This window comes from Jaculus jaculus, chromosome 1, assembly GCF_020740685.1.
Source record: "Jaculus jaculus isolate mJacJac1 chromosome 1, mJacJac1.mat.Y.cur, whole genome shotgun sequence".
Taxonomy (NCBI): domain Eukaryota; kingdom Metazoa; phylum Chordata; class Mammalia; order Rodentia; family Dipodidae; genus Jaculus; species Jaculus jaculus.
The window spans coordinates 270,594,263-270,619,851 of NC_059102.1; the positions used below are offsets into that span (position 1 = coordinate 270,594,263).

The 25,589-nt window shown below is 41.2% G+C and overlaps 1 protein-coding gene across 1 annotated transcript; it reads right to left on the reverse strand.

The window, feature by feature from the left end:
- Window positions 1-416: 416 nt before the first annotated feature.
- Mphosph6 (M-phase phosphoprotein 6) lies at window positions 417-18,097 on the reverse strand. Its single transcript, XM_004659585.3, has 5 exons — window positions 17,989-18,097; window positions 11,813-11,925; window positions 5,198-5,288; window positions 2,652-2,749; window positions 417-2,201 (listed from the first exon to the last, which is right to left on the reverse strand). Exons 1-5 carry the CDS (start codon window positions 18,037-18,039, stop codon window positions 2,069-2,071), a joined length of 486 nt encoding a protein of 161 aa, XP_004659642.1. The 5' UTR covers window positions 18,040-18,097; the 3' UTR covers window positions 417-2,068.
- Window positions 18,098-25,589: the final 7,492 nt, after the last annotated feature.

Consider the following 25,589-nt stretch of genomic DNA (forward strand, 5'->3'; position numbering starts at 1 on the left):
CCTTTGTATAAAAGATACTTCAACAATATGTTCAAAGTGAGGCACAAAATTCTAGCAGATACTCTACTCATTTACAGAATTTTTTTTGATCTTAATTATAATGTATTTTTGACTAAATAGCAGTTGAACATTAAAAAATTAGTATACAGGGGCTGGATGGCTTAGTGGTTAAGCACTTGCCTGTGAAGCCTAAGGACCCGGTTTGAGGCTCGATTCCCCAGGACCCACGTTAGCCAGATGCACAAGGGGGCGCACGTGTCTGGAGTTTGTTTGCAGTGGCTGGAAGCCCTGGTGCGCCCATTCTGTCTGTCTCTATCTGCCTCTTCCTCTCTCTGTCTGGCACTCTCAAATAAATAAAAACAAAAATAAAAAATAAAAAAAAATCAGTATACATACAAGACACATAGTATTGCAACTTGTTTTGATATAGACTGCGGTTTATAATTTCATTCTCTCCATGTATTTCATGCTTTCTCTTCTCTCAGCTCAAGTTTATACCTGGTAGGGTGTCCCAAAACTCCATTTCCTTCTTTGAGGTTACTGGATTTGAAAGTGCTAAAAATTCTCTATTCAATTCCCCTAGGTTCAATACTGTTGACTACCAGAAAGCCCATTGCTGCTAGGATCATTTGTACCAGCCATCAACTCCTTGGCCTGTTGATTTAGTGGGAAAGTGACTACTCTTAATTTCTCTCAGGAATTCTAGTGCTCCCTCGTGTGAGCATATTTGTCTTAGCAGTCCATTAAGGAAAGCATAAGCAAATCATCAATTTACAGTGACAAGAACCCTCCCACTTCTGCTTGACTTCAGACAACACAGAGTATGGTCAGGGACTCAAAGCATTATCTATTTCCTCAGATGGAGGGTTGTAACCCTGGCCAGCACTTCAAGTTCTCAGCAGGCCATCTGCCATCCTATGCCTGCTGCTACAGGGTGGTGGGGGATATGGTAAAACTAGAGAACTCCAGGGACCCCACTTCTTTTATTGTGAAATGGGTTTGTCAACCAGAAGCAGTACTGTGACCCATGTCATGGGGAAGAAGTTTTAGCTACTGCTCAAGATGAAAACTGGAAGTTGCCTGATTCTTCAAATTCACAACTTTTTCTCAACATAGCTGAGGCCACAGAATACCCCAAATCTAGAGATTCAGAGATGCATACACATGATTTAGTTGCTGTTAAGAAAGCTAAATTAATTATATAATTCTCAGGAGTCATCAGTATGCAATAATATACACACACTTAATTTTAGCTGCTTCTGGCATTAGTATTTAGAATAGGAGTCAGACTAGAAATTAGGACTAGTTCTAGACCCAAAAAAGGGTTTCATGGTTCAACCTGATATATCACTACATTCCAAATCAATGGCTAGTATTTATTAAAATTATTGTTTGGATAAAAGTTACATTACTGAACTAGACTAAACTATTTCAAAGTATAAGAAAACATAAAAAGTACATGAAAATGGATTATTATAAAACATTTAAAAAAAGAGCCCATTACCACTAAGTTAACTGTTTTGAACAACAACCAGCTCTCTGTTCCAAGAACTAGAAACAGTCAGGCAGCAGGCTTCAGGGTGGAGAGGCATGTTTGTCTTGGTGAATATATATATGACAAATTCTCATAACATTTGATCCAAGTTAAATGTGTCACCTGGCTTGACATTTATAATTTAAAATAAAATATAAATATAGAGTGAAGTGAAACAATGGCATTAAATTTCAGCAGTCAATTCAAGTAATTCCAATCAGTAACTGGAGAACAATATGTACGTATAAATAAGTTACGTAAATTTGTTTTGGGAAGCTTCTGTGCCTCACACATTTGAAGAGAAGGGACTAAGATCCCATTTGTGAAGAATGCCACTAAAAAAGGATGTACAACATCCATTACACATCTGTCTCAAGACAGCATGTTTCCCAAATTATTTATAATTAATACTCCTATGTTTATTCTTTACAAATAAACATGAGAGCATGAACCACTACAGACACACCATCATGATGAGTTCCAAATGCTGCTGTGTTCATAGGCATCTACAGTCCAGTTTTCAGGCACTCATTTTTAATCTTGGGGCTTTAAGAACATCTTCTTCACTTTCATGGGCTTTATGTTTCCATTTTCATCTTCTTCATACTTGGCACGGTCCCTCTTCTTGGCAAACTTTTTCCCAATTGTCCCCACCAAGGTCTCATATCTGTTAAGATGATACACAGCACAAATTTAATTTCAAACAGCAACAATAACAATGCTTAGCCCCCTCCAAAAAAAAAAAAAAAAAAAAAAACAGAAAAAAGAAAAACAGAAAACAAGCCTTGTCAAGAATATCAAACATAAATAATACAAATTCTACAATGAAAAGAAACTGATTTAAAAACTTATGAACTTCACTAAGGATGATGAACTTCTCTGCTGGTTTTCTTTCTAGCATCATCTCACATCAACAGACACATTTTAGAATATCTGGCCCTCAGCTGCCAGGATGCCTTGGCAGGAAGCCACCTGAGGCCACTGAGAAGAGGCAGACCATACTCATCTACTTGCTGGACACTCAGCTTAAAGATTCTAAAGACTGAGGGGTCAAAGTGTACATTCAAGCTGATGATAGCTAGCCAGGGTTATGAAGCTGCCCCAAGGTAACTGTTACCTTCTTGCCATTTCTTCATCTGACACATCAAGTTCTACTGTTTCATCTTCTTCATCTTCTTCTGCTTTGTTCTTAGCATTCATCTGAAGCATTAATTTCTGAAAAATATGATAGTGCCAACCATCAGGGCTAGAAATGGCTTGGGAAAACAGGTGGTATCAAAGCTATGTGACAATGAGAAACTGAATCACAGAATTTAGAGGACAAGATTCCAAGGCATTGTAGTATTTTATGCCACAAGTGCTAACAATAGTTAGCTCTGGATCATGAGAACAGTTTGAGTTTAGTGTCAGTGAATTTCAGTGGCACTTCAGACCATTAATCTTAGATCTATCGCTCACAGGTAAGGTGGGCACATAGCTAACACCTTCCAGTGAGAGACTGGAAGAAAAAAATAAGCTTCCCAATTTCCTTTGAACTTATCTTTGAGCTAAATTGGAAAATTACTTTGGTAATTTTAAATACGTCTTGTAGTGGTGGTTATGAGAGGGTATCCATTGCAGTATAGAATTGTCTCTGGTATAATGGCAAGAATCTGTACGTTAGGCTCCCCCTAGACATCAGGGTAGATAACATATCTCAAACATATTCCAAGCATGAAACTCTTTCCTCCATCTTCTTCGCTTACATTAACCTTTTTAGCTGTCTGTTGACTAAAAAAGGACAATACCTTCTTTATAGCAGGGGAGGATTACAACAGAAGGGAAGTGAGAAGACACGCTCAACCAGTTTTCTGACTCTTAGCGGGTCGATAATAAAATACCTTAAGACCTCTCCCTTGAGAACCTTCTATGTTATAGAATCTAGTGAGTAGGGCCATTGTCTGACAATCTCCCCTACCACGTTCTGTGAAATCTCTTCTTTTCCACTGTGCCAGACTAGTAGTTTGAATGCATGGCCCAGAGAATCAGGTGTTTTATTAAAATGAGTTTGCAGCTTCAGCAGACTTTGCTACAGGAAGGCGTTGTCACTGGAGGTGGATCTCAATCCCAGCCCAAGAATACACAGAGAGGTTTGAGCTCTGGCAGGGCCTGTGCTTGCTCCTTTGGTGTTTGCTGGCTGTTTGGTTATCTCTCTGCTTGGATTTGTGAAAGGGAGCTAGCTTCTTCCGCCATTAATGGAGCTTCCCACGGATCTGTAAGCTTGAAATAAATCCCTTCCTCACATAAAACTATGGGTGCTTGGATGCTCGTCCCAGCATTGTGGAGCTGTCTATTACACAGACATAATTCAAGGGGCTTGTCTACTTCAAACCCTGTTTGAACATCATACTCATAATTACTGTTGTTTTCTTTCTTTTTTTCCGAGGTAGGGTCTCACTCTGGCCCAGGCTGACCTGGAATTTACTATGTAGTCTCAGGATGGCCTCGAACTCATGGCAATCCTCCTACCTTTGCCTCCCGAGTGCTGGGATTAAAGGCATGCCACACCTGGCTCCTGTTGTTTTCTTAATTGTTGTTCTGTTTTGTCTTAATTTCTAAGCCTCCTTTTCTTCCCATCCAAATCTTAAGGCAGGCCAACGCAAAGAAAATGAATATTAAAACCAAACATGGTTAGTGTGGACTCTGGGTAAATGTTAACACCTCACAACCTTCCCCTCATCTCCATAAGCAAACAACCTACCCAACTTCCCAGCTCTAAATAAACTCTGACAGTGGGCTTAGATGGCTGCTTCTCCAGTGGAATCTAGAGAGATGATTCTTAGCTGGGAGTGGTTTTTGTCCCCAGAGGACAGTTGACAATGCCTAAAGACATTTCTGGTTGTCACAACCAGGTTGAAAGGAAGTATGTTATGGGTGTTTAGTGGGCAGAGGCCAGAGGCTATGGGTGCCATGGAACAACTTATAATGCCCAGGACAGCCACACCTACAATGTGACCTCAATGTCAGTATGACATGCACAAGGACCCCTGGCTTCAAGTAATACTTACATAACTAAAGATTTATATCACAAATGGGTGTTTCAGATGGCTAAATCCACACAGGATTTCAACATGTACACTACAGTTCTAGTAAATATGATAAACCAGTCCTGCTTTTTTGTAAGGCCAAGGCAGGAAATTCAAACCAGCAGCTCAGTGATAAGGCATATATTCATTTTTCAAACATATTTGCCAAAGGGTTCACTTTAAAATCTATTTACAAGCGTGGATTAAAACCTGTCCATTAAAACATTAAACTACACAATTTTTAAGTAATATTTTTCCATTAGAAAAGATACATTTATAAATGCCAGAAAATAACTTTTCATAATAGCATCATATGAATAAAATCTGACATTCCTGTAAAAGATTCAAGTTGAAATTCTAACATAGCAGCACCATAAGGGACTGTATACTGCTATATTAAATTACCTACTCAATTCTTCCATAAAACTAGACTGCAACTCCTGCAATTTCTTTAAATAGCTATGGCAATATTTCAAGACTTGTTATTTTCTATACAATGAGGAGAAACGGTACCTAGTGGGGAGAAACTGAAGCTCAATTATTGGCAGAAAAAATTCAATTGGAAAATTTTTAAATTTGAAGCAATTATATTTAATACCTCAACTTCAGGATTAAATCCTCTGAATGACATCCTTCCATAGAGAAGATCTTCACACAACATGAAACTCTGCTCTTCTATTATGAAACTCCTGCACGGGATAATAAACCTGTATTAACAGCATGTCTGCTTACAACAAAGCACAGCACGCAATAGTCAAGACTGAATGAAAAACCAATCTTGCGGTTCTCAGTAGGATCAGATGAAATTGCAGCAAGACTTCTAACCCAGGGTTAGACACAAAATCTCATTGATTTGACCAGTAAATGCACAAGGAGTTGAGATCTACAGGCTGGAGGTAAGACTTCTTGTGATCATTGCATAAATACCCACACAATTATGTACATAGCTATAGAATATAAAGACCTCAAAATAGACGTGAACTTTACGAAAGTGCAATAAAATTATTTTGAAGTTTATACCCACCCCAAATTCTTACTAAATATCCAGGAGAATAAAAAATAAAGATGCAGGAGAGCAAGGGGCCAGCAGAGGACAAGGCAGTGCATACAGAGTATGCTATTGGTTGGAACTTCTCACTGAAAACACCAGACAAAAGACTGGCACTGGGTGACTGATGCTTAAGTAGAGAAAGACTGGGTTGTAAGAATATTGGGAAAGGTGGATGAATAGAATTGGAAAATGAGCATTACAAACCCCAAATTAAAACTATGTTCCAGAAAATTCTAGTAAAAGCTCTGCAGCTGCTGAGGGGGCTGACAAGGGAGATCAGAGGCATGGTGGGTATCAACTTCCCTAGAACCGGGACACCACAGCCTCCAAAAGGGATTCTCCTCAAGTCACCAGTTCATGATCCCAAATCTAAGATGAGCACATCTGTCTCTCCAGGCGTAACTTAGGATGCTAGGAATGTAAAGGCCTGCCTCCAGGGCTCCCTTAGCAGAAGACCTGCTCTGCTTCTTATCAAGGGTGACTTTTTCAGCAAATGCACAGGCGCCATATCAGGGCTGAGGAACTGCGAGGAGTGTAAGACCTATGTTCTCATGGAGGTTACAGTCCAGACCTAGTGCCAGGTAACAAAACATTTACATCCCACAGTAGGAGGAATTCAGCAGTATTCCATTCCAGGCTACAAAGGGAAGAGCTGGAATTGAATTACTCTCCTCACCATCACCAACTAGAAGACAAAATAAGAACCAAGCATTCCCCACAATGAACAAGTAAAAGCACTGGGTGGTGGCAGCTGAGACAAGAAACCCAAAGGAAATCCACATATTTGGAGTCAAGGTGCTGTGGAATAGTGAGGGGAGGACACACCCCTTTGCCTTGATGAAGTGGGTCCAAAGTGCATGAAGTTTAAGACCAACAGAAGTGGCTGGAATATGTGAGTCAGAAGAGAAAGGGACATAAAAAGGCATTCACGACTTGTAGGATTCTTGTGAATCTCTGGATGAATATTAAGCTGCACAGGGGCAGGGTGAGTCCAGAACAGATCTCACCCCTCTCCCTGAGTAGTACTGGCCAAACTGCCCAGGGTTAGCACAAACATGCTTGGAGACTGCACACACAAGAAGGAACCTGCCCCACCATCAGTGTGCCTAGCCCAAACTTTGCAGACAGAGTTCCATCCCACTCCCAACATGGATCAAGGCTGACCAGGCCACTTTACACAGGGTCTACGGGAGCTACTGGTGGCTATATTCTCAGGAGGACAAAAGGACTTTCTCCACATAAGCAAACCCCAACCCCAAAATAGTTACATAAGAAACCAAGACAATGCAGCAATGAAGTCTAAGAATGAATAAGAATGCCAAATCAAGAAGAGAAAATGGAATTCAATAAAGAGATGGAGACACTGAAGAAAAACTTAATGGAAAACAAAAATAAAATAATTCATTTAAACAGATGCCAGGAAAGCCTCATCAATATAACAGATCATGTGAAGACCAGATTGTCAGGACTTGAGAACAAGGCACAAGAAATAGATCAGGAGGACATAAATCAATGACAAGTTCAAAAGAATGTATAAAAAGAACATGAGGGAGTGGTAAAATATCTTTAAAAAAACCAAACATTTGGATCATGGGCATATAAAGGGAAGAACTTCAGGCCAAGGGCATAGAGACTATCTTCAATAATTTTATTGAAGAAAACTTTCTAAACTTACTAAAGAAGTTGCCCATTCAGGTACAGAAGACACAAGAACACCACATAGGAAAGAAGAAATTCCCCATTTCACATTACAGTTAAAACGCTAAACACGGAAACAGAGAGTATTAAAAGTTGTAAAATAAAAATAGCCCATTACTTACAAAGGGAAGTCCCTCAGAATTGCATCTGATTATTCAATGGAAACTCTAAAAGCCAGGAGGGCTTGGAATGGAGTACTTCAAATTTTGATAGACCACGGCTGCCAACCCAAACTACTATACCCATCAAAGCTATCCTTCATAATATAAGGTGAAAGAAAAACTTTCTATAATAAAAGCCATCTAAATGAATATATGAGCACTAAGCCATCCTTCTGGGGAACACTGGATGGAATACCTCACAATGAAGAGAAGGATAAACATGGTTAGGAGGCTGTAGGAGGAACAAAACAACAATCCAAACTAGAACAGATGTGAAAGCAAATAAAGATCAAGAAGACACCAAACTGCACAAAGTCTTCAACGTGACTGGGATTAACTCACATCTCCCAATTATAACTCTGAACATCAATGGACTCACCTACTTCCCCCCATCAAAAGAAATGGATTAGCAAACTGGAACAGAAAACTCGTTCCATTCATCTGTGTCTTCAAGAGACCCATCTTACCATTAAAGGAATTTCATACAATTCAATTTCATGGAAATAAGAAATAAGCAATATACAGATTCAATAAAATTCCAATCAAAATTTGAATATCATTCTTCTCAGAAACAGAAAAAGTAGTCTAAAATTTCATATGAAAGCATAAAAAGCCTTGGATAGGCAAAAATGGCCTCAGCAAGAATTCTACTACTGGTGGTATCATAATATCTGATTTTAAAATATGTTACAAAGCCATAGTAATATACACAGCATGGTACCAGCAGAAAAAACAAGACACAAAGATCAATGGAATAGAAGACCCAGGTATAAGTTCTAGTAACTACTTGGTCTACACACAGTGGACACAAGACAGCATTTTTAACAAACAGTGCTAAAGAAATTTGAGTAACTACACGTGGAAGAATGAATCTAGATACTCCTCTCTCACCCTGCATAAAATTCAACTCCAAATGAATAAAGCACCTCAATGTAAGACCTAAAAACTCTAAAAAGACTAGCCAAAAAAGTAGGGAGAACACTCTTAAGATAAGGGTATAGGAAAAGAGTTTATTTTTTTTTTTAAAATGTAAGTTATTGGTTTTTTATTTTATTTACTTATTTGCAAGCAGAGTGTGGTGGTTTGATTCAGGTGTCCCCCATAAACGTAGGTGTTCTGAATGCTAGGTTCCCAGCTGATGCATATTTGGGAATTAATGCCTCCTGGAGGGAGTGTATTGTAGGGGGCGGGCTTAAGGGCTTTATAGCCAGGTTCCCCATGCCAGTGTTTGGCATACCCTCCTGTTGCTGTGGTCCACCTTCTGTTGGCCAGGGGGTGATGTCTACCCTCTGCTCATGCCATCGTTGTCCCCTGCCATCGTGGAGCTTCCCCTCGAGCCTATAAGCCAAAATAAATCTCTTTTTCCCAGAAGCTGCTCTTGGTTGGGTGATTTCTAACAGCAATGCGAACCGGACTGCAACACAGAGAGAGAGAGAAAGAGAGAGGGGGGGAGAGGGAGAGGGACAGGGAGAGGGAGAGGGAGAGAGAGAGAGAGAGAGGGAGAGAGGGGGGAGAGAGAGGGGGAGAGAGAGAGCGCGAGCGCGCACACACACAAGGGCCTCTAACCACTGCAAATGAACTCCAGACACATGTGCTCTTGTGCATCTGGCTTACGTGGGTCCTGGAGAATCGAACATGGGTCCTTTGGCTTTACAGGCAAAGGCCTTAACCACTGTACCATCCTTCCAGCCCAGAAAAGAGTTTCTAAATGAGACCCCGCAGCACAGAGGATTAGATAAACACTGTACCACTGAAATCTCATAAAACTAAAAAAAGCTACTGTACAGCTAAGCAAACCATTAATACAGTCAATAGACAACCTACAGAATGGGAAGAAACCTTCACCAGCTATGTATCTGACAGAGGTTTAATATCTGGAATATACAAGAACTCAAAAAACTAAGCAATTAAAAACATGAATCGACCCCCTCAAAAGTAGGGCAGGAACTGAATGGAGAGTTCTCAAAGGAAGAAATACAAATGGGCAATCAACTTTTAAAAAGATGTTCAACATCTTGAGCCATCAGAGAAACGCAAAATAAAATGACTGAGACTCCACCTCACCCTGGGTGTGCCAGGGCCTCCAGCCATTGCAAACAAACTCCAGATGCAGGTGCCCTCTTGTGTAACTGGCTTTATGTGGGAACTGGGGAATTGAACCTAGGTCATTAGGCTTTGTAGGCAAGTACTTTAATGGCTGAGCCCTCTCTCCTGCCAAACATGTAATTCTCTTAATAAGGGAAGGGGGCACTATTTGTACAGAAGCACCCTGTAGAGATGAAGAACACCCTGTAGAGACAAAGAACGCTTTACCCTAAAACCACAGGCTATTGCTGCTAAGTCCCAGTGCCAGAATTGTATTACCTGCTGATCACTGAGGCCCATTAGGCCTGGAAAACAATGCAGGCCATTGCCACTTAGTTACCATTAGCACTTAGTTACTCACCAGATCTAAATGGTAAGGCCCTATTGCTGAAGACATCACAAGCAATAGTCACAGGACATTAAGAAATAATGCTGGAACTGAGATGGAAGCCAGCTCTCTCTCAGCTCTGCTTTTTACAGATGACAGCAAGTACTATGGAGACACTAGACCTACTAGTAGGACAAGAAAAGAAAGCTGACTTCCTAGCATGAGATCAGTCATGTCTATCACACACAGCCATAGGTAATATCACAGGAAGTGTTAGATTAAATGAGTGCTGCTCTCACTGCTAGCTTGGGAACCTTCTCCAGGCAGATGATGGCAGACACTGAGAAGACTCAAAACTTATCAAAGCAAACAATCAAAGCCTGAGGAAAGCTCAACACTAAAAGAAACTTATAACATGCCCTCAAAAGCTTAGGGAACACTGAAGGAAGAGAAGGCAGAAAAAATGTAAAGGCACAGTATGGGAAGGTGTACTGAGGTATTATTCCCACCCTCTCCATCCAGAAACAATGGTACATTCATGACCCATACTGAATACTGATAGCTCCACTGAGGAGGGCCCTCAGTGGAAGGGGGAGGAGGCAGGGGAGAATGAATACCAGAGTACAAAGCAGATGGAAATATGACCATTAGGCAATATGTTCAAACAATAAAGTTCTCAATTTTTTAAAAAGAAACATTACAAGGAAAAAAAAATTCTATGACAAAATCCAAAAGCATTTATATGAAAGACTTTTTAGCAAATTAGGAAAAGAAAATAACTGACGCTGAGTTAGGAAAACACTCTGTGTTTTGATGAGTTTGAGACCAATATGAATTCAGTTTCTTCATTTTTATTTATTTATTTATTTATTTGAGAGTGACAGACACAGGGAGAAAGAAAAATAGAGGGAGAGAGAGAGAATGGGCGCGCCAGGGCTTCCAGCCACTGCAAACGAACTCCAGATGCGTGCGCCCCCTTATGCATCTGGCTAACGTGGGATCTGGGGAACCGAGCCTCGAACCGGGGTACTTAGGCTTCACAGGCAAGTGCTTAACCGCTAAGCCATCTCTCCAGCTCTGAATTCAGTTTCTTTACAAGGCATACTGTCAAAATATACAGCATGTCATACTGAAAAGTGAAATGGTACTGTCCTGGGATCAAAAAGAATGCAAGGACATCCCTTCTCAGCACTTCTACTCAACACTGTACTGGAGGACCCAGCCCATGAGAAACTAATAAATACTTAGAAAAGTAAATAAAAGTTGTAACTCAAGTTATACCTGTAGGATTCCCTGGGGCTGGCTATGTTCTTAAATAAGTTAGTAGCTCCTACAAAATGTTCTTTCTTCACAGTCTGTCTGCAGATTCAGTCATCACTTCTACCCTTGATCCTCTAGCCTAGAGGGAGGGGATTCTTATCTTAGAAAACCCACAAAGTCTTGTACTGCCCCCGTGGGTTCCCCTACATCCTGCCCCTACTTTGGTAGTCTCTACTATGCTATCCTCAAATTACCCAATCTTAAGAGAGTTCACTTGGCAGTGACATCTTTTCCTGCCAAATGCCATGCCACACACCAATCAGATGGCAATGTGATTCTTTCCCAGGAAAGAAATCAAAACGTCATTTCTCCAAAAATCATATGCTGTGTTGGAAAGAAGAAAAATATTAAGATTAAAGACAAAACAGAACTTCTCTGCCCTTCAGTAAACATATGAAAAACCACATGCAAACTGAATCAAGGCACATGAACATATACACACAATCATTAAAAAAGAGAACTAAGTAAAGGCTAACTAAAGAAACCAAACAGACAACTATTTACTAGAGTGATGAATCAAACTTACATGGATTTTACAAACATCATCAATATAAATTCTAGTACACTTACTCTTTTTCCTTAAGCTCTGGCAAATCCAAGTACCAGTGCTCTTCACTAATAATCTTCTTTTCTTGCTCTTCTAGTTGCTTCTTGGTCTCTGAATCCAGGCCCCTTTGCATGAACTGTTCAAAACAAAATAACAGCAGTGTTCATCATGCATTATGGGTTCTCGGGCTGTCCCTGGTGTAAAGAGTTCAGGAACAGTCTTCTGACTGGAAATGAAACTAAACTTATTTTGGTTTCCAGACTTTCTAGGATGGTGCGAAGTGCAGAGGCCTCATGTCATCACTCATATTCCTGGTGGTAATTCAACCATCCTGACCAGTGGCTCTTACTGTTCATCTTTCCTTAAGTAGACATTCTTTTTTTGAATTTTTTTTTTTTAGTAATTAGTTTTGTATTCAGCAAATACAGTCAGTCTGGTACCATTATCAGGCTCATCTGTGACCTTCCCCCTCCCCACTGGCCCCTCCTTGTTGAGGTATATGGTTTGTGCATTGTGGAGTTAGCCCACAGTTATGGGTAAGATAAATGTCACTGCATATCATGACCCAACATGTGGCTCTGACATTCTTTCTGGCCCCTCTTCCGCAAAATTTCCCTGAGCCATGTTGGGTTCATTTTTGGTCTGCTTCAGTGATGAGGTGTTGGGGGCCTCTGAGGCTCTGGCTCTCTGATTAAGTAGACTTTTCTTTATAGCATACAAATAACCATGTATCTATACTGAGCACACATAGAAAGGACAAAATATGCTGTAGATATGAAAACATCTTCCAGACTTAAGGTAGTTCAGTTGTCCTGACTCTACGGCTTCTCAGAATACATGCTAAGACTAGTGATTTAATCTCACTCAAGGGCTGGAGAAATGGCAGAGTAGCTAAGGTGCTTGCCTGCGAAGCCTAAGGACCCATTTTCAACTCTCCAGATCCTACATAAGCCAGACACACAAAGGTGAGGCAGGTGCAAGGTTGCCCATGCTTACTAGGTGGTGCAAGTGTGTAGAGTTTGATTGCAGTGGCTAAGGCCCTGGTGTGCCTCTCTCTCTAAAATAAAAAATTAATACATAAATAAATAATCTCACTCAAAACTGAGGGCCCCCAAGGCTGGAGAGATCACTCAGTGGTTAAGTGGTTTGCACTTGCCTGCAAAGCCTAAGGACCCAAGTTCCATTCCCCAGTACCCACATAGAGCCAGAGGTACAATGGCACACATATCTGGAGTTCATTTGTAGCAGGTGGAGGCCCTGGTGTGCCATTCTTCCCCCATCTCTCTCTGCTGGCAAATAAAGAAATAATACATACATACACACACACACACACACACACACACACACACACACACACCATAGTAAGTTCTGGAAAACCACAGTCTATAGGCTGGACATCTGTCTGTTATACAAACGTTTTATTGGAACATAGTCATGGTCATCCAGTTATGAGTTTACAATAGCAGAACTGCATCCCAAAAGAGCTCATCAAGCACTATCCTAAGGAAGGGTCTGAATGAATTAAGATCACAAATAAGCAACCTTCTGTTCAATCAAACCATCACACTGGTAAGCCTTTTGTCTGTATCTTTCCCTTTTAACCTTCCTTCAGGATCACCTCTGTTGTTAATAGCATACCTAGTCAGAAGAATTTAAGAGTACTGCAAACAAGTACTGAAACAAGATTAAAGGTTAAGTTAATGCTCTCATATTGCCCTACTGTTAACTCTAGCTAAGAGTTATGCTGCCTACAAGATGCCCTAAACACAACTGGCCCATGCCTTCTCACAGAACACTGCTCTGCTTTGTACAGTGTCTCCTGATATCCTGCCAGTGAGGTCTTTCTTTCAAGGACTGCACCTCCAACCTAGACAACATGGGTAATCTCTCCCACCTTGCTTGTAATGTCCAGGCAAGAGTCGTATCTTCAGTGTAAACTCTAGCATACTCATTTGGCCTACTGCGAGAGGTCACACTGCCAAAATTGTTTCAGTGCTTTCTAAGTCAATCCACTCCTCTCCTTTGAAATCAATGTAAATAGAAACCAATAAAGACTCAAATCTAAACAAAAATGAAGTTATTAATATTGCAGGAAAATGGATGGATCTGGAAAGGATTATACTAAATGAGGTAACCCAGGCCCAGAAAGCCAAGCGTCACATGTTCTCTCTCATATGTGGATCCTAGCTACAGATGATTGGAATTCTGTGTGAGTAGGAAGAAAACTCAGCATCGAAGGCCAGTAAGGTAGAAAAGAGACATAAAGGGAAGAGACAGGAAGGTAGGGGGGTACTTAACAGGCTGGTATTGTATACATGTAAATAGAATAGATTAATGGCAGTGAAAAGTGCCAAGTGAGGTTAGGGGAAGAGATTGAGTAAAGGAAAGGTGGAGGGAAGACTAATCAAAATATAAGAGGATATAAATAAATCATATAGAAACTTACTTTTTTGGACAATGGAACACTCAGGAGCCGTAGATTGTTGCTAGAAAATTTTCAGTGCCAGGGATGGGATACCTTCCAGTGAGTTGTTGTCCAGGGAGGTCCCTAATGCCCCCAAAACATTACAGGCCATTGCCAAGGCCCTTGGTTTCCCACCAGGAATCGATGGTAAGACCCTATGGCTGAAGACTCCATATACTTGGGCAGCAAGGCCACTGAGAAATCCTGCTGGAACTGAGCTGATAACCTCTTCCATGTAGACCAGCTAACAGAAAGCTGGAAGAAGCCATTCTGCATGCAGTTCAATGGGAGAGAGAGAAGTCACCAGTGAAGATACTGAACAGTAAACACTGCAAGCCATATCATTGGCCAGCCAGGCCAAATGAGCCAACAGGTGCAATAGTGGCACATCTGTCATGGTGGAAACCAACTGCCCTCTAATTGGACTGGAGGCCCACTCCATGGAAGGGAAAACATCCCTGATACTAAAAACCTACAACAGGGGTAGTCATGAGCCCTAGGGGTGTAACATCTGCTGCTGTCTGGCTCAATCTATATACTATGCTCACCAAAGAGCCCAGTAAGCACTTCTCTTAATGTTCATACCCTTATATTAATGCTACTCTCACTTTTGGTTGAGAATCTTCTCTTTTCAGATGGCAGTGACCTTGGGATGACTCAGAAGGCATCATGGTGCTGGGAAGAAGTGACAGGAGTGCTCAGCACTACAATATCTCTATCACACCTCCCAAGGCTCAGGGTCTATTGTGGAAGAGGTGGTGGAAAGAATGTAAGAGCCAAAGGAAGGGTAGGACTCCTTATGATGTTCTCCCTCCCAGACACACAATGGCCTGGGTATCCATGACCTCACAGTGCCTGACACTACCTACACAAGACTATCATAATAGGAGGAAAAGATCATGACATCAAAAATAAAAAAGAGACTGATTGAGATGGGGAGCGGATATGATGGAGAATGGAGTTTCAAATGGGAAAGTTGGGGGAGGGAGGATATTATCATGGGATATTTTTTATAATCATGGAAGTTGTTAATAAAAAAAATTGAAAAGAAAAACTTTAAAAAGAAAAGACTCAAATCTTGCTAACATGCAGAACAGAAATATTTTGCAAACTGTACATTACAATAAGCCCTCTTCCCTTATTCTGTTCATCCTAACTCAACTGCATTCAAATCTTGCAAATAGAATGTTTACTATCCCAACTTCAAAACATCACTCATACCTTATTGTTTCTTTCTTGGAAAGTCTACTACTTCCTAGCCATGAGTTTACATTTCACCATAAGTATACATGGCTTGACTAAATAATTTTTTTTCCCTTTAAGATGGTGGGATTTGAGTTCTGATCATTTCTATACATTGCCATATCCAATATGATACTCTCTCATGATGCTGGGGAGCAGCAGTGTGCCACAGCTCCCAGTAGACACTCTCAAAAACATCATATATACTACAGTATATTTGCAACTGTGCTATAATGTTTGCATGTTAAATGCATTTATAATATTGTGGTTTGAGTTTATTGAACATAACCACTGTAAGTTAAGGGTGAACTGTGTGTTCAGTGAAGAGTACTAAGAGTTGAGTGTAATAATTAATACCAAGGATTGAGACCCAATGGCCAGTCTTTACTAGCTATGTAACTTTAGGCATGTCACTTGTTTCAACTGCCTCAGCTACCATGAGGAATGACTATATCTGCTTCAAAGGGTCATTATATACAAAATAGGTAGAACAATGCACACAAGAAGGACTACAAATATGTGCTATTAGTGAAAGGCCCAAGAATTAAGAAGCCCAGAAATACTATCACACTCCAAAGGGAGCTTAAGCGGGCCCCTGCATACCTCAAACTCCAGGCTCTACTCTCTGTTGGAAGCAAATAAAGAATCCCTCTTCTCATTATATCAGAGCCCACTCCTAATATAAAACTAGGTAAAAAGGGCATGAGATAGCCCTCAAGGATGGGAAATGAATAATAAAGTGAACCACTTATTTGGTTTCTATAAATAGCCTGCACCATAAGCCTTAATAGCCAACACCGTAAGCCTTAGTAGCCCGCACCATAAGCCGTAGCAGCCTGCCTCAGACCACCAAGGTCATAGGAGACTGATACCACACTCTGCTACTCCCACCCAAGGACCTGTGCAAATGCTGACCACCAAGGTCATAGGAGACTGATTGGTCCACGAGGGGCTTGAACAAATTAAACTAATTGGCTTAGAAACTATGGAGTGGCACAAACTGACTGGCTCGCACCCCACGGGCTCCTGATGTTAAAAAAATGATTGGTCTAATGCACAAACCCTTAAAAACTGTCCCATTCCTGCATTCGGGGCTCTGCAGTCCTCTACCCCTGCGTGGTGTACGACTGTGGGCCCCAGGGCACTTGGAATAAAAATCCTCTTGCTGTTTGCATCAAGACCGTTTCTTGTGAGTGATTTGGGGTGTCGCCATTTCCCGGTAGAGCGTGGGGTCCTCGTTCTGGGGGTCTTACATTAGCATTATCTAAGTTTTATGGGTTAGCTTTTCCCTAGAGTCCTGTGTTCATTTATCTACCTTTACTCCCCCTCTGCACTTTGAAATTATAGGGTTAAGTTGATTCTGGTTGTTTTTAGCTTGGTGGGTTACTTCAGATTTTGAGAAGCCCAGGCTGGCAACAAACTCCACATATAGCTGAGGCTGGCCTTGAATTCCAAATGCCTCTGCTCCCTCCCACCTCCACCAAGTGCTGAGACTGAAAGAGTGCATCATCACATGCTAGGCCCAAGTTGATTCAATTTCATATTTAAAAATAAATGTTTAAAATTAGTGGACAACTCACTTACTCATCACTGTTACAATCTTTTCCATCCCAACAACTGTCACCCTCACCCAGATGACAACTCCCAGTTGGTCTTTCTGACTTTAAAAAAAATGTATTTTATTTATTTGAAAGGAAGGGAGGGAGGGGGAGGAAGGCAGGGAGAGGAGAGAGAGAGAGAATGGGCACGCCAGGGCCTTCAACCACACCAAACGAACTCCAGATACATGGGTCCTGGAGAATAGAACCAGGATCCTTTGGCTTTGCAGGCAAATGCCTTAACCACTAAGCCATCTCTCCAGCCCTGGTCTTTCTGACTTTTAAGTTTGTGCTTTGTCAGGCCTTTCTGGCCATGCATTAGGACAGTTAATTTTGAAAAGTCACACAAATAAGATTGTTCACCATACTCAACAGCTTCCTTATAGCTCACGATAAAGGGAAATATTCAGCGTGGCCTAAAATTCATTGTACGTTGTGAGCACTTTAATAGTCTTCAAGTCCCACTTTTGCTACATCTGAGGTATTTTCAGATTTTGTAAACCACGGTGTTGGTTCTCTTTCCTCAGAACTCGCTTTCCCATTGTCTCACGTTCTATTTGACTACTTCTCCCGGGAACCCCTACTAAGCTCACAGGCCACCCGGGCAGTTCGACATCACTGCACCTACTACGCCGCTCTCCCTCACTGCTTGCTTATGTGTTTACATGTAAGCTGCTCGGAAGGCACCATTCCGCAGCCCGCCCAACAATCTAATCCCGGAGCCCAAGGCTGGGCAGGCCGACTGAATGAACGGACGCGACAGCTGGGGCGCTCCGGGGCCTCTCTGGTGCCCGGGTCTGCCCGCCGCCTCGCCCTCGGTCACGCCGAGAGCTCGCGGAACTCTGCTGCCCGAACGGCTCCCCTGCCCTGCCCCGCCCCGCCCGACTCCCCGCACCTTCATGCGCAGTAGATTCTTGGACAACTTGGTTTTACGCTCGGCCGCCATGTTTGCCACAGCTCCGACCACGGGCCCCGTCGCGCACGCGCAGCGACGCACGCGTCGTGTGACGTCACACGGAGCGCGCCGCGCCCCGCCCACGTGTCTCGGCGCGGTGGCGCGCCCTGGGCTCCTGGCGCGCGTCTGCTCCGGGGCGGCTCCTGTCTCGGATAAGCTTGGGCAAGGGGGCGGGCCGCCGACGCTGGGCAAACCGCGAGGAGGCGGAAGTCCGAGGAAGCGGGCGGTTTTGGCCCCGGAGCTGTGCGCTGCGGCGGCCAGTCTCAGGAAATCGCGTCCTGCCGCGTTTCCAGTATTCACTTCTCCCAGCCAGGCTCTTGGCACTGCGGCCAGAGCTGCCCTCCACCTGCACAGCTTATTTAGAGCTTAGGGCATGTACGGCGAGCTACCATGTAGTAGCAGTAGTGTCCTTTTGGTAGCTCTGTCACACTGAGGGAGCTGGCTGTAAACCTAGGCGGTGGCTGCAGAGGGGCCCTGAACACTGTGGCCCAAATAACATGGAAAATTGTCAGCTTTACACCTGTTAACTGCGTCTTTTTGCCTAGATTATTTCTCCATTAAAGGAAGACCAGCAAGAAGTAAGAAGACCTATGGGGCAGGGAAAGGTAACAGAGAATTTGAGGAAACCTTGTTTTAAGCTAAAGAGTGAAAAAGATTAGCCGGGCGTGGTGGCGCACGCCTTTAATCCCAACACTCGGGAGGTAGAGGTAGGAGGATTGCCGTGAGTTCGAGGCCACCCTGAGACTCCCTAGTGAATTCCAGGTCAGCCTGGGCTAGAGTGAGACCCTACCTCGAAAAACAAAAAACAAACAAAAAAAGAGTGAAAAGATTAGGGAGAAGACACTGGCTTCAATGTGTTTCCAATGCCAGTTGCACCATCCAAAGGCATCTTTTCACACCATTTTCAGGTACCACACATTGGTCAGCACCCACCCTAATAGCCTGCACTGGGTACTGTACCACATAAGAACGCTGAAGAACGCATTGCTGTCATGCATTAAGGAAGCTGCTAGATTACTGCTAAAGCTGTGATTCATAAAGCATTCTGGATATTGAAAGCCCTGCAGGTTTTCTCAGTGGAGAAAATAAAGACATAACGTGTTAAGTGGTTATAGAAACTCATAAAAAACACATCACTTACCCTTTCCTGGAGACAGCATTCGATATATTAAAAAGTTTTGAGTGCCATGGAGAAAAGAATCGTGCTGTGATAGAATGACTTTTAGGGTTCTATAGTGGCCCTTGTCAAATAATAGTTTGAAAGTTGGGAAAATACTGTTGTATGAAGAATTCGAGCCATAATTTCCTAAGAGATGAAATACTAACTGAAAGGCCCTTAAATTAGAACAAAACAAAGCCCTCATCATTGAGTTTACCAAGTGGGTATAGAGGGGATTAAAAATTACACGGGGTGAGTTGTGCTTCACCCCATACCCCATCCATATATTAAAGTCTTAATCCCCAGTGCCTCAGAATGTTAAATCTGATTGAGTACAGGGTAGACCCCCTAATCCAATATAGCTTGCATTCCCCCTGCTCTCCACCCGGTTCTAGGTGTCAAAAGTAGCACCTCACACATGCTTGACAAATACTCTATGTGGTGTTTTGATTCAGGTGTCCCCCATTAACTTAGGTGTTCTGAATGCTAGGTTCACAGCTGATGGAGATTTGGGAATTAGCGCCTTCTGGAGGGAGTGTATTGCTGGGGGTGTTATGGGTGTTATAGCAAGTTTCCCCATGCCAGTATTTGGCACACTGTCCTGTTCCTATTGTCCAGGGGGTGATGTCCACCCTTTGCTCATGCCATCATTTTCCCTGCCATCATGAAGCTTCCCCTTGAGTCTATAAGCCAAAATAAATCCATTTTTTCCCACAAGCTCCTCTTAGTTGGGTGATTTCTACCAGCAATGCAAACCTGACTGCAACACTCTACCATTGAATAACTCCAGACCCTATGTTAAGAGAAAATTTGAACACACCAGAGGTGTGTGCAAGTCTAGGAGATAGACCTCAGGAGAGACTAAAGCTGTCACTACCTTGGTATTAGCTGTGAAAAAAATCAATGTAAGACATCATTCTGTAGGATTTTGTCATGGTGGCTCTAAGCAGACAAATGCATCATATAATTAAATGATAGATTACAGTTGTGGCAAGAATCCACTGAGAAGAGATAATGTAGCAAGGATATCTAAAACAACTCTGGAGAAGACAAGGGGTGTGGTATTTAAACTGAGATCTTCAAGGAGTAAAGTTAGACTAAGGGAAGTTCTTCCATTGCCATCATACACCCATCTCTTCATCTTGGAAAATACTCTTTTGGAGATAGAAATATTTTAAATAGGTTCCCACACAGTTCTGAGTATTTCATGATGGAATTTGCTGCAAGTGTGAAAGCCTCCATTTCTAGCCAACCACTGGATTCATTAAAAAATGGTCTCAGGGACTGGAGAAATGGATTAGTGGTTAAGGCACTTGCCTGAGAAGCCTAAGGACCCATGTTTGACTCTCCAGAGCCCACTTGTAAACCAGCTGCACAAAGGTGAGGCAAGCACAAGGTTTCACATGCCCACTAGGGCACAAGTGTCTGCAGTTCAATTTCAGTGGCTAAGGCCCTGGTGTGCCAATTCTCTCTCTTAAAAAAAAATATGGGGCTGGAGAGATGGCTCAGCGGTTAAGCACTTGCCTGTGAAGCCTAAGGACCCTGGTTTGAGGCTCGATTCTCCAGGACCCACGTTAGCCAGATGCACAAGGGGGCACACGCATCTGGAGTTCGTTTGCAGTGGCTGGAAGCCCTGGTGTGCCCATTCTTTCTCTCTCTGCCTCTTTCTCTCTCTGTCTCTCTCAAGGAAATAAATAAAAATGAACAAAAAATTAAAAAAAATATGTATGTATGTATATAAAGAAATGGCTTCTGGGACAGAGGAGATGACTCAGTGATTGAAGGTGCTTGCTTGCAAAGCCTGTCATCCTGATTTTGATTCCCCAGTTCCTCTGTAAAGCCAGATGGACAAAGTCATGCATGACTCTGGAATTTGATGTAGTGACAAGAGGATTTGGTATGCCTGTTCTCCCTCTCTTATTCTGTTGCAAATAAATGAATAATTTTTTTTTAAAAAATAAGGGATCTCTGAGTGTCATAGGTGCACAATATGGGAGGTGCTAGTGATATGATTCCCCCAGGAACTTCCATCATGGTGGAAGAAGCTGGATCACTTCAATAGATTCATAGCAGAGAGAGAAAAACTAACAGCCAGAAAAAAAAAATGACAGAGCTCAAAACTGACTCTGAACATACCTTAGGGCTGGACTACAAGATCTGTCCCTAATGACACCTCCTACACAGGCTGCTGGAGACAAGTAGGAAGCTTAACCTTAATCAGAAATGCCTATGCCCGTAGTCTATGGAACCATATATTCGAACCACCACACTATTGTATCCACAAGGCTGTCTCAGGCTCATGAGATTCCAAGGATCCTCCTGTCTCTACTGTATGCGGGCTTTGGGGATCTGAACTCAGGTTGTCATGCTTGCGTAGCAAACACTTTTACCCACTGAGCCATCTTCATCACACCTATTCAGAGTGTCTGCTGAATGTGTGGTTTGCATTATCCCTCCTCCTCACTTGTACCACACTGATTTAAGGACTACAGCAGCAACACATCCCTTTCCAGTGCGGAAGCTAGAAAAGTCTGGTGATAAGAGAGAGTTCTTCAATACAGTGATGCAATACAGGTGGTATATTAAGTATTCCTTTTTGTTCCTTAGTCTGTTTGCAGCTACCAGATATTGAAGTGATATACTAGACAAGTATTTATTAGAAAGATACTTGGTACTTAATAGAATTGATGAGCAGGATTAAGAACAAAACTAAGCTGGAAGAAGCCAGGGCAGCCCAGGATGCTAAGAAACAGGAATGAGAGGAATGCTACTGTAAGAATGAATATTAGTGGGTTTCTCAGTTTTTAGGTCGTACTTCTTAGGTTTTCAAAGTCAATGAGAGTCTATTTTTGTCTTAGTTTAGGGTGGGATCTGATTTATAACCCCAGTGAGACTACACACTGGGAAGATTAATGCTTTGAAGAGATATTTTGTTCCTCAAGGAAGAGACAGACTATAATAGCCCAAGCAAGCAGTGCCAAGGACAGATATCCACTTAGGGCAGCAAGGAAGAGATTTCTTTTGAGACAGCCCCAGAGGACAGAACCATTGATGTGTTGATTGGGAAATTCATGTAGCCAACACTGAATCTATCTTTTCTCACCAAATATGCTCTCTCTTCCTTCTTCCCTGATTCATTCATTAAACACTTACTAGCTTCCAGTTTTATGCAAATTAGGACTTTAGGCCAATCAACCTAAAAACTTAGGTAGTTTAATAGATCCCTTCTGTCCTCACATTGTTACTTAGTACATTCTGTTATTACTTATTTCATTCAATCAATTATGTGTTCATAGATATCTTGGTTAAATCAGAACATTAGTGCCGGATATGGCCTTCTTTGTAGGTTATCTGTGTATGTAATTCTGAAACATTATGTCATGAAAGAATGGCCAGAGGAAATTAAAACACGTTAACAAAATCCTGATCACACAATTTATGTTGGCTAACATTCCCTTTAGCTTTCTTTTTAGTGTTCCACAGTCATTGCTTTTTCATTACTATGGGCCTATCATTGAATTTCTGCCCAAATCTTAATATTTTACAGCTCTGTCACACAGTATTTTTTCTGCTTCTGACTTTAACAAATATATTTTAGTATCTAATACATTTCTGGCTCTTTTGTAGGTGCTGGGGAAACCTCTCTTCTTTCAAATATAGGCTATAGGCAAGGCTACAAGTCCCAAGAATTGTTAATAAAGAGTTCTAGTAGGAAACCTAATCTGTGTTTGGGGATCTTTGAGAGTCTTATTTAGAGAAGTGGCATCAACAGGAGACCTCATGAGGAGTTATGAGTTTTCCTGACAAAAAGGAAAGGGCAGAGAGGAGTGAAAGATGTTTCCATGTAATAGAAAGGGGTTTAATAGTTCCATTGTGTAAGGGACAAGTCTAGTTTAATTTCTCAGTCACCAGCATAAAGTCAAACATGCATTTGAATGAGGCAGTCATAGATCCTGACACACACACACACACACACACACACACACACACACACACACTTACTATCTTTCCTTACCAAATCCTTACCAGATTTTCATGTTGTCTTCTTTTTCCTGAATAGTGCCTGAAGCAGTGGTTTCAATTCTTTACCTACATGTCACCTTAAATTCTGCCTTTTTCTTATATCCATTGAAAATGATGGTAGGCTATTTTACAGTTTCAATGTTTAATCACACAGTACCTTTTATCATTATCTGCCACGATAGCAGGTGTAGGAGGGAAGTTTTTGAGTTTCATACTTAGCCAAATCAGAAAGCACAGCTCTTAATATGCTTAGAACTTATTGCACAAGTGAAAAAAAAAACTATTCTTTAAAATAGGTGAGGCAGCATCTTTTAGAATTATACACACCCTCTAATAATGTATAAGCTTCAGAATACCCAACAAATTTTATCCAGCTGAGTTGACAGGTTTTTTTTTTTAAGTTTCATTTTACAAAGAAAAAAGATGAAAGCCCAAGGATGTGGTAATGAAACCAGCTTATTTTCCTGTACTAATTCTATTCAGAATGTTCTGTTCAGTTAAAAGAGATATGATATCTTTGGACTTTGTGAGGAAGTTTCTAAAGGAGCTAGTTGCTATAGGGATTATGAAGAAAATTAAAAAAAATTCATGCAAATCAAGATACCATATCTAAACCTGGAAGATATTTAGGAGAGACAGAGGAGGTTCTTAGAATGAAGTGTCCGGAGAATATGTTTTCATTGCAGAAATTGAGCCTCAGCTGAGATAATGTTTATTTTCCCCAATTTATGTGTTTGCTAATAGGAAACAAAAGAAAGGTTTTAAATCAGAGATCTAGAAAGGTCAGTCACTCTTCTTTAATCTATGAGTTCAGAAACCCACACATAAGGTTATAGGAGTCAAAGCCAGTGGGTGAAAGGCTTCTGAGACTAAACCATGTGGTATAGTATTCCTCACCTTCTTATGTCTTTTCACCACGCAATATGAATCTCTCTGTTGCTTAAACTAAAAGAAGAGTGACTGAGCTTTCTAGATCTCTGATTTAAAACCTTTCTTTTGTTTCCTACTAGTTTCTTATAAGAACATTTGTATGCTTGTAGCTGTCATCTTGTTTCATTCTGTAATAAGTTTTGTACAAAGTACTCTTGTGTTTTGTAGATTTTTTCCCTGTTTCAACACTTTAAACTAGAAACATAACACTCTCCTAAATTGTTACTTGAATGCTGAGTAGATGCCCATACAGCTATGTTCAGAACAGCACACACATGCCAGACAGGGTAGGTTATGGACAGCAAATTATTTTATCATATATGTATATTATATATATGTATATATATATGTGTGTGTGTGTGTGTGTGTGTGTATAATTTACTTATTTTGTATGTATGTGATGTGCATGCATGAGTGTGTATGAGTTTGGATGTTTGTGAGTACACATCTGGGCAGGTGTGCTTGCACTGGTGTGTGGAGTCCTATGGTTGGTATTAGGAGTTTTCCTCAATCTCCATTTTATTAGGACAGATGATCTTATTTGAGTTCAGAGCTCAGAGATTCAACTCATCCAGCTAGCCAGCTTGTCATGGGAACTCCCTGTCTCTGCTTATTGAGCACTGGGATTACGGGGGCACTGCCATAGCCACCTGGAATTTACATGGATTCCAGAGTCCTGGACTCTTGTCATCATGCTTACAAGGCAGGCACTTTATCCAATCAGCCATTTCTCTAGTCTTGAGAGTGAATTCTTAGTTCTAAGTTCCCACCCTATTACTTTATCTCACTGCTGTTTTCACTATCCGGCCATAGACAAACTAAGTTTTCATAAAAAAATAAATAGAGAAATAACAGTTCTCTTTTTGAAGCTTATGAAAGAATGGTTAAATGTAATGATGTTTTGTGATAAAGAGGAACAGATTAATTAGATAATAAGTTCTTTTGATTAAAAATATTAGTTTCCAAATAATAATAACTATATGTTATAAAAATTTACATATTTCATTGTAACCTGAACAAAAATGAATAGAAACATATAAAGTAAAAAATAGAAGTTTTGACCATTTCATGTCCTCAACTCCTAGTCCTCAGTAGTAGTTTCCATTAAATCTTTGGTTTTAAAAGTTTGTTTTAAAGAATACTCTTTAAAACCCATTTTTCCTGTTGTATTGTTTTAAAAAGCCAGTTTCTTTTCCTGCTCAAACATACCTATAAATATTAGGTTTTTGTGTGTGAAGTTTGTGACATGACTCAGTACCACCATTGGGTGGTAACCTAAGTAGAATTCCTTAGGAAGTAAACTCATTTTAGCAATGGCTTCTGCCTTTTGCTAAGTCCATTTACAAATTACAACTTTGCAGTATTTTAAATCAAGTGTTGAATTTTTTTTTCCTTAAGGACATAAAAGAGAGAGAGAGAGAGAATAAAG